A 10,059-nucleotide genomic window follows, 5' to 3' on the forward strand; every position below is an offset into this window, starting at 1 on the left:
GCCTGGAGGACCCCGAAGTCTGCCCCTTCGTAAATAAGAAATATATTTATATATTTATATATGCATCCTATCCGAATGAAGCGTTCAACATGTCGCGGGAGTGGGGCCACCATAATGTATAAATATCTAAATCTGCGGAGCAAACAGCGAGGATTTGGCGAACCCACTGCCTCTCCATTGACTCATTCTCCCTTTCCGTCGTATTTTATTTCTTTAGGAAATTTGAGGAACCGACCAGCAGTCCAGACGAGTATTCCTTCCTTTCGCTTTCCTGTTTGCGTGTGTGTCACAGGCACGGTTTGATTCAAGTGGCATTGGCGCCTCCACGCAATCACATCCTTCTGTTGCCGCATTTGCGGGGCAATTGGGTTTGGGTATCCAGAGCACACACACACACACAAACACACATCCGCAGCAAAACCATAACTTGCATCCCTCCCATCCGCAGCCAAAAAGGCTCCTCCATTGAGCCACACAGAGACAGGGTCAGGGGGGAATTAGTTTAAGTACTCTCTTTATTGGTGGCTGCCACGCGAAGCAACAGCAGTCGGGAAAAAAAAGCAGGGACCAAAATTGAACAAATAGGTATGACAAGGAAACACCTCATTTTTTCCTTTTTTACTTCGTCCGCCAACGGTGCACGTTGCCTGCGAAATTTGGTGCGCACGACGGCAGGGGGTGCGGCCCCCGTTCGGTGGGCAGAGCATTGAAGGCCGTGTCGCGCACTCGCGCCGCCTCAACTCCACACCAGATTCCAACGTGAGGACCTCAGCAGCACTAGACTCCGGAAATGAATTCACAGCAGCCTCTACTAGCATTGGGGTGGCCTTTATCCGACGTTGACGCATGGAATACGTTCAATGCGACCACAAGAAAAATAACTGAGGCGTTTGCCGACGCGTAGTTGAAGGCAATGCCACCGCAGAGCAACTCCTCCACTATAAGACGGATGGGACCCTGTCGAGTGGACATGGAACTCGTCAGGCTGGGGTACGTGGGCACATCAACAGCCCGGTAAAAGACTCCTCAAAGACAACATATTATACACGTGAGGAGAGAAGAACACGTGGCAGGGCCACGTTGTACGATAGGCCTATCCCTCGAAGCCGCTCTCGTGCCAAGTAATCAAAGGAAAGATTGCATTGACACCGCTCCATTGTTTTGCCGCAGTCCACAACGGCCCGCACGTCCCTCGTCACAAGCGAAGAGGGGGATCGCAACCAAATTGAAAACATGCACCGTGCCGCATCATACGACACATTCATATCATCGTCGATGTTGAGAACAGCTTCGGTGCGGAGGAGAGAGGCGACAAGCCAGTGATTCGCCACGGAATTGGGTGGTTGCCGCACCTCGATTTCAACGCAAGCAATTCGTCTGGCACCGTTTCCTTCACGCCATTCCACACGAGCAGCACCTCATGGACAAGACTCTCATCCTTCGGCCAATCATACAGAGTGGCCTTCAAAACATGCAACAAACAATTTCTTCGCCTCGTCATTGGATATGACACCACCACTACTGTTAACGAGTCCTCATGAATGTTGCCTTGAGCGGCAGCAGGGGCGATCACTTTGCTCACCGTCGGCTGCGACGGCAGAGCAGGCTCAGGGTCCGTTTGTAATGCCCACACAATGAAAGGAAAAGTAAGAAGCGCCAATACAAAAAGTGCAGATAGAACGGGACGCAATACGCCAACAAAGCCATGATGGGCACGTCGCCGCCTCATCCTCACACCCCGAGAAGAATAAAAAGGGAAGAGGAAGAAGAGACTCCGTCAAACCCTCCCCAATACTTCTCTAATGCCGCGTGGAACAAATAATAAAGACGGGAGAGTCAGGACACACATTTATATAAACGCACACATAAATATATGCATTGCATATATTATATATGCGGTATGTAAATGTATCCCTCTTTCCTCCTCCCTGTCCTCCTCCTATGCATTATTTGTTTGTATTTCCTTACCATCCCTCTCGACCACGTTTACTCCCTTTCCAGCCTGTGTACACATGTTCCATTCATCACTTCCCCCTCCACGTTACCTTCATTCCTCCCCTCTATTGTTGTGTGATCCCTTCCTTTCCTCCGTCCTGATGAGGAATAGATGGAGACCTCATCCACCGCACACACACACACACACAGGGAGTGGGAGGGAGAACCGCCGTGCAGTCCCTCCGTGGCCCCCATCTTCCCATCGCCGAGGTGAGCGGCGCCGCACACAGCACCGGCATCGCTGAGGGGAGCGGTGCCGCCGCAGCGCCCTAACAATGAATTTGTGCCTGTGCCTTGCAACCCGCACCCGCAGCAACAAAATACAAAAGTGAAGGGCATGCCAGCACACAGCCACAAGAGGAGTTCGACGGCTGGGCCACAGCCGGGGCGGTGGGTGGCGTCCCGAACTCACAAACGGAGCACCGCGCGCACCGTCCGCTCCCCTCCGAGTGCGCTCAGCAGGCCGGAGCCCAGTCGCCCTCGTGCCATCGCAGAGGGGACCACAAACAATCGTCGTCGCGGACCATCGGCGCCTCTAACAGGAAAGAAAGCAGAAGAAATGAGGGCATGTCAACAGCACAGCCAGCAGAGAAACACTCAACGGGATAAAGAGACGAAAAGTGACAGCAGATACGGTAACTACAAAACACGCTGCAGGGAATCACAAAAAAACAAAAAACAAAAAATGAAACACAAAAAAGTATGAGAGTCTTGCAAGATCCCCGGAAAAAAAATTAATTTGGCAAACACTTCATGTGCCAAGCAGCACAAGGCAATCGGGTGTCTGTGTATATAAATATTGCCCGCACAAAAAATAAAAATAAAAATTGGAGCAAAAAAAAGATTGCACTGTTCCACCAGCCCACACAACATCCCCAACATTTCATGCGGCATCCGACATGTTCTTCCAATCCTCCTTTCGTGCAGTCCGTGGGACTCCACAGCCGCAGGGCCGGCACCGCGTGTGGTCAAAAAAACAAACAAAAAGATGGAGAATAATCTTCCGGGCAGCTGGCCGGATCCTGAAATTATCTATGGAAACCAAACAAGTTAGGAAAAAAGGTTCTTTAGTTAATTGCTTCAATGTTTTATTTTCATTCAATATATAGAATTCGGTGGACCATTAGCATGGTTCTTTGTCCTCAGTTAGGATTTACGTATTATTACTTACGAAGTGGCAGACTTTGGGGTCCTCCAACCACAAGACCCCGCCGCTGCCCTTCGCAAGTTCCACCCCTTCGCCAAGTCCTGAAGTGTAAAAACACGACCGCGTGATATGCCGTCTGCGGGGTTTTCTGCAGACCGCACGTACGCAAAAGTTGCCTGTATGCCGCGAGACTCAACAAACTCACATATCCGTTGCAGCTCCCGCGTCAAGGCGTGCGATTTCGAGCTGCCTTTATTCGCCGCTCCTTGCAGCGAAGTGTTGTCCGCCCAAACGTCCACGGTGGATGGCAAGATGGCGGAAAAGGCCGATAAGGCTAAGCGGACCGCTCGTGCCTCGGCCTGCGTGATAAGAAAAGGTTTCTTCTCCCATTTCCCTCCGGCAATTTTAACGTCGCCGGAGTCTGGAATAAAAACGGCTCCCCATCCATGGAGCGATGCGTCCGTGATGATGGCAGCCGATGCTTTCTCGGTGGGCTTGTTGTTTCTCTTACGGTTGTATTCTCGATGATGTGTCGCAATCTCTCGCCCAAACCAACCGCTGCCGGTGGAGGGTTCGCAAGGGATGTCTCCTGCACAATCCCTTGGTGAAGTGCCGATAATCGTCGTCGCACTGCCTTGATGAAAAAGTGGTGGTCGCATAAACGCGTGCCCAAAATGGCAGCCGCGTACAAAAAGCGTGACGCCATAACCTCCATTTCCGCGATGGTCAAAGAATTAAGCGACGGCATGGCGCATACAGGCCGGACAAACTCGTCACTCAGAGATACCGCCCGGTGAGTGTGATCAAACTGCACCCCCAGGAAGGTGTACTGCGTAGCGCCCGATTCCCGTTCTTCCCCCAAGGATGCGTGACAACTGTCCGCATTACGAAGCACTTGGGATTCCCAGAATGTCGCACCACTTTTCGACCCTGCAATGCGTATATTATCGATCCATATGTCGACACGTACCGATGGAGGTGCGGCCCAGAGGCGGTGAACCACCGTCGTCACCACCGCAATTGCTGAAGTAATAATCTGGAGAATTTCTGGGCTGGCCTTGTATCCCATAGGGAGCCGTGTGAGCTCCACCAGCGTGCCGTCCTCCACGCGGCATCGAAAGAGATGCCGTGTCTCCCGCGGTAAAGAGACTTGAAAAAAGGATGCCTTTAAATCCAGGCAGGAAGCGACCTCAGCCATCACAGGTGGCAAATAATGGGAAATATGTAAAAGAGGAACATTAGCCTCGTAAGGGTCGTCTCGGTTCTTGTCGCGTGGCCACGCGATCCATCGTCGTCGTAAACCGGCGGTTTTCTCCTCCACAACCGAGAAAGGTATTATCCATCCGCCTGCTTTTGTAGACGAACAGTCCTCGATTATTCCTGCTTTTTGTAACAATCTCGCGTCAGCGGTTGGAATCCTCCGTGAGCCTTCGCGCGCTTTACCGGAGGAAGACGGAGGGAAAGGGGACCGCCCGACGAGTCCCCAAACTTGCATGAGCCTCTCCAAGGTGGCCGGGCTCAACCGACTTTTGATCCACTCAAGATTCAATACGGGCACGTTGACTTGCTGTAGCTGGATGGTTCGTTCATCTTGTGGAGTGGCCGGACGCGTCCTTGTCGCGCGTCTCGTTATTGTAGCGGCATGATTGTGATAAAAATCATGGAAAAAACGCTCCTCCGCTCTCAACCAGGGTTCTTGCCCTTCCGCATTGTCCCCCTTCACATCAATGCGACCAGCGGCGACACCTGGGTCAGCATTGTGATGTACCTCCACAAATATCGAACAGTATTCTGGGGAAGGTCGAACGGGTCGACGTGCTTCGCCAACTGCGAGATCACGTGTGGATTCAAATTGTACGCCTCCACGATTTGAGCAGCGTGCCTCAACGCACCGCGTTCTATGGAATGCGCCGTGGCTTTCCAAGGAGCCAAAGCTCGTTCGACTTGAGCAGTCGTCAGATTCGTGAGCTTTTCCTTCTCTTGAAGTGTCCTGCATAGCTTTATAATGTCGAACGCGTCCTGCCCTCGTATCTTTACAAACCGCGAGGCGCGGTGGGGATCCGCCCTCGCCGTCTTCGGCGCCAGGGACCAATCCAAAATTAAGGCCCCGTCCGCCTCCAGTGTGAAATTTTTGACTGTCAAGGCCGCAATCTCGGACCAACGACTCGCCGTTATCCACGCGAGTCGTAAGACAACACGTTCCTTCCAATCGGTCCGGCTGCGGATTACTTCATTCATCTCTTCCTCTTTCAAGGGGCGCGCCTGCTTCGTCTCCGATCGCTCCGCAATTTTTTGTAACCCCAGAATCATCATGTCCAGCGGGGTTCGATTCATTTCCAGCATGGACCGCAGCATCCTGGCGTACTGCAGTCGGGTCGATGGCGCGACTTCGATTGCCATCAAAAAGGCCCCGCAGCTCTCCTCGTTCATCGGCCGTTCGTGCGTGCGGCAAAAAGTCGTGAATTGCCCCGCTAGGGACATTCTCTGCTCCCACGTTGACGGCGCCCACATCTCTCGAGCGACCTCGTTTGCTCTCCTCATATAACTGGCCCAAAGCGGGGATGTCGGTAATTCGTCGTACCACAGTCGAGCGTCATTTACGGATAAGCTCCATCGCCCTTCTCGACGATTTCGTCGGGCAATTTGAAACATCGGGTGGAGCTTCGGCGGCGCGGTGCGCTGCCTGTGAGGATTGGTGGGAGGTGGTGGGGCTGCCGTCGCCAGCATTCATGAGCGGCATGCGGCAGCCCCTCAGCCGTTTTTTGATGGGCGCCTGTATTGTGAGTAATTCCCTCTGGGGCGCACATTGCATGTAGATGCCTCGTGTCCAAAGATATGACAACGTTGGCATCGCACAGTGCGTTGGGTTTCTCGCCGATCGAAGAAAAGCTGGGCAGCCCTGGAATAAGCGTCCGTCTGGTGAACAGCAGTGTATAGAGGGGCGCGCAGTTTGGAAAGCCGGATGCCGGGATCGGATGCAATCGTGAGCTGCCTCCGGAATGTATTCAGTGGGGACCTCCCCAAATTCATGATTCGATCGGTGGGATCCTGCAGGCCTTCCAGCGCGCTGATCCACTCGACCAAATTGTCAAAGGCAAGTTTAACCTGCTCGTTGTCCTGTTGCCAGCATTGGTATGCGCACCGGAGGTCGATAATGACTCCGGAGGCGCCCTCATTCCATATACGCGTGGGTCCCAAGTGGTGACGCCGAATGCGCAGAAACTGCTGTCCTCTTCCATGGGTAATTGGGCGTCCAGGGGAGAAGTGCGGGAAGGCAACGGCGTGGAGGGGTGGAAATGCGGTCTCGCAGCATTACCGTGAGGGGGCCTGTAAGCCGCCGAACTGCGTCGGGCAGCGCTGCTAGGCACGCCTCCAGCCATCAAGATATCCGTTCGATGCGGTAGTGTAGTTACGCCATCGTTGGCGACGTGTCGAGTAGCGGGGGACTCGTCCCGCCCCGCCGTCTCCGCATCCCGCGCGGTTTGTAGTGCGTTAAGGCGTGCCTCCCGTTCCTGGAATTGACCAGTGAGGACTCCCAAGTTGAATTCGCGCTCCCGTAATTGGGCGCGACCGGCCTCCAACTGCTGTCGTAGTTCTAGGACCTGGTTGCCGGCCCCGGCGATAGTGGATTCCCTTACCGATAGGTTAATTTGCGCCTCCTGAAACTGCGAGTTAAGCTGAGCATTCCGATTCTGCACGTCCGCGACGGCGTTTGCGTAATCAAAATTCAGGCGTTCCCTTTCAGCAGTGATGAGCCCTTGTCGATGCCCCAACTCCCGGGCTGCCCCCATAGCGGGCAGGAGCACGTGTGTCTCAAAATTAGGGATCTGAGGCGCCCGTAGATTCGCAATATGTCCAATAAGAGTAGAATCCTGCCATGCTTTAGAGATGGGCCCATGGAACAAGCATAAGCCTGTGGGTGATGGGGCCACAGTTAACGTCTCATCCGACATCTGGTTACCATCAATGAACGTCATCTGCACCTGGGTCTCGCCACATTGGCACACCATGTCCCAGAGACGGGCGCCAATATCACACCACTCGGAGGGTGTGTAGGGAACCAAAGTCATTTCCTTGAACTTACCTGGCTGTGTGTCTGCAAAAAATAAAATTAAAAATATTATCCGGCCTCTATCGGTTCCCTGCCCCTACAAAGTCTTTTCCTTCCCAAAAGATTCATACGGTAGAAAGTATCATAAAGAATGCATTCATTTATCAGGATATACACATACATTAATTACGCTAGCCAGCTCTCCCGCGATCATTTTTTTCACAAGCTCCTAGAAACACTTCGCTCATTACAGTGTGCATCAGCCGGACATTACGTAAAGGAAAAACAACAGTACTTACTACTACAGCTGAACTACAGTGAAAAGAAATTAAAAAGTAAAAACATTGAAGAAATAAAAGATAATTAAAAAGGCGGGCAATGCGGCATGTATTCTAGGTGAGGAGCCGCGGATCCACACACTGTGGCTCAGAAGTCTGCCACAACCCAAACACAATCCCAGAAGAAACAGCAATACACAAGACACACACACACACGCACGGAGTTTTTACCGCCTAAATCACGCAGTGTCAAGTTCACGTCGTTGAGAGAGGCGAGGTGGTCGTCGGGACTCACGCAGCTCCACACCCTGCGAGATGACTGTTTGTAGTGGGGATTCGTTTCCAGGGCGTTGTGCCCATTCATTTCCCTTCTCCAATATTCCCAGCAACGTGCCCTCTGACGCTGTCGACTACTCAAATCCTCTCGGGCGGTGTCGTAGCCGCTTCTCTCGTCGGAGCGGGGACGCTGTCCTTGGGTGCACGCATCGCAGTGGAGTTCAGTGGGCGGCTGTACGGAAAGACGTCCGTCAGCGTCACATGAGATTCGTGCCCACCACACGCACCAAAGCAAAACCTCAGTACCTCAGGTGGCCTCTGGCCTGTCAGCAGCACCTCTTCCTCTCCCAGCGACCGACCATCAATATGCACAGAGGCCCTGTTGCCTTGCAGCATGAGTGCCAATTGGTGTTCTTTCCTCGGCTCCCGATTGCTGCTCCGTGTTGTTGTCTTGCCTCCGAACGCCGTCTCCCACTTCTTCTTGTGGCTGCACGACAGTCCCATAGTATGATTGGACGCAGTGTGCGCCAGCATCGCAGTCAGTCGAGGAGTGCTCCCACTCGGAGTCTCTTCGATGGTCACCGACGCCACAAGTGTGGAGTCGTGGCTCAAAAACACATGACGCACTTTATCACCCCGAGTGTTCACAGGCCATATTGCCCTGGACTCAAGTCCCGTCACTTGTAACCTATCGTTGTCCTTCACTGCGTTCCTCCACCATCGCATGCAGGCAACGGTACTCGTCGTTCCACGTGTCATCACTGGCCGCATCGGAAACAACTGCCACCAGACTCGCCGTGGGTTTAGACAAGCTGGAGAAGAAAATGTCCTTTTGCGCCCAAGTACTGAGGACGGAATTGATTGCACTCAGTTTCTCCGTCAGGCGGGAAAGTGAGATGACACCGCCCTCACCGTTGCCCCTCCGTCGTAAAAGATGCAAACTGCCATCCGAGTGCAGCGGGGTGCTGGCGAGCACCAATCCTCAGCATTGTCCACGGCAGCCGGTCCAACAGAAAACGTGCGTTTGTTGTCCGTGACCCAAAGGCAGAGCGCAGTGGCCCTTTTCTTCCCCGAGGCATGCCCTCTCTGAGTGCACAGCATGAACTTCCTTCCCTCAATGGTCGCGGTCATTAGGGCATCCACACGCAGGCTTTCCTTCTGCGAGACTCCTGATCGTGCGTTGACCCACACGGCTGAGAGTGCCCCGATGGCCTCCGTCCACGCTGTCCCCATGTCACGCGACCCGTACACCCTCTGGCCACTCTCGCAGTCAACAATCATGAGAAGTGATCCCTCCCATTCGGTGATGCGGGAGTTGTGGCATTCCGCAGGGGAAATGTCCTCAGAGAGCGCCCAGGTACTGCCGTTGTACGTCGAGCAAATGGTCATGGAGCAAACGTCTTCTGCCTCATCCTTCGTCATCAGAGGAAACACAAACGTGCCATCCTCCATCACAACACCTGCGCCACCAGAAGCAACGAACTCCGTCCAGTCACCTTCGTGAGAAGCAGAAGAGATCCGTTCCGGGAGTGGTTTGGGGTCGCCCCATTCGATGCGTCCACTCCGCTTGTCACCCGTGGGATTCGTGACATCACCCACAACCAGTTTCAGCTCCAAGCCGCCCTCTCACCAACACACACCTTCGTAGGACACATCAGAGCCTCCCGCAGGAGAAAACACTCCGTTGCCCTTCGTGATTGTTGTGCGGCGGAGCACAACACCCAAACTCTCCTCTCCCTCCGCTGCACCAAGCACAGTGTGTGCCCTCCATGCATCCTTTTATTGACCTCACCAACAACAGTGGACCAATCCCACGCAGAGTCAATGCACCTCGCAAGAACATCAGAAGAAAAGGGCTCGCTTAGTTGACCACCTTGATATTCGGCATCCGTGTGACCCTCGGCGAAAGCAGCAATTACTCCACCAGCACTGACGAGAGAGGGTGAGGCAAACGAATCCCTCGTCGTAACTGGAACAATCCCATCCTTCGGCTACACCAGCGTCGTCTGCGGCACAAAAGGATCAACTCCCTGCGGCAACTCAACATTTATTGAACCACTCATCGCATCATCAATGGGATTTCCCTTCGGCTCCGTGACAGGCGTGGGCCTTCTTCCGGGTGGTGTCCGAGCCACATTGATATTTTAAACGTAAGCAAACTCAGGCTTCGTCTCGGACGTGTTGGTCGCCGTGTTGGATGCGGGACTCGGATCGACGGTGTTGGGTCCGTCAGCCGCCACAGGCTGCCGCCAATCCTCGTTCTGACGTGACGGCTCAGCATTCACTTGCGGCGCAGTTGTCCCACCAGATTT

The 10,059-nt window shown here is 53.6% G+C and overlaps 1 protein-coding gene and 1 pseudogene across 1 annotated transcript, besides 8 other annotated features; both read right to left on the reverse strand.

Annotated features, from left to right (window-relative positions):
* Positions 1-10,059: part of a sequence feature (areas not merged during assembly with more than two copies in the genome that could not be assigned to a particular haplotype) that runs on past the window's edge.
* Positions 4-45: a mobile genetic element.
* Positions 31-62: a sequence feature (AT_rich).
* Positions 385-408: a microsatellite.
* Tc00.1047053511185.10 (uncharacterized protein) lies at positions 1,262-1,729 on the reverse strand (the record flags this gene model as incomplete). Its single annotated transcript, XM_811139.1, has 1 exon — positions 1,262-1,729. One exon carries the CDS (start codon positions 1,727-1,729, stop codon positions 1,262-1,264), a length of 468 nt encoding a protein of 155 aa, XP_816232.1.
* Positions 2,990-3,210: a mobile genetic element.
* Positions 2,990-7,424: a mobile genetic element.
* Positions 7,243-7,266: a sequence feature (AT_rich).
* Positions 7,245-7,424: a mobile genetic element.
* Tc00.1047053511185.60 lies at positions 7,884-9,794 on the reverse strand (annotated as a pseudogene).

This window comes from Trypanosoma cruzi, genomic scaffold (assembly GCF_000209065.1).
Source record: "Trypanosoma cruzi strain CL Brener 1047053517065 genomic scaffold, whole genome shotgun sequence".
Taxonomy (NCBI): domain Eukaryota; phylum Euglenozoa; class Kinetoplastea; order Trypanosomatida; family Trypanosomatidae; genus Trypanosoma; species Trypanosoma cruzi.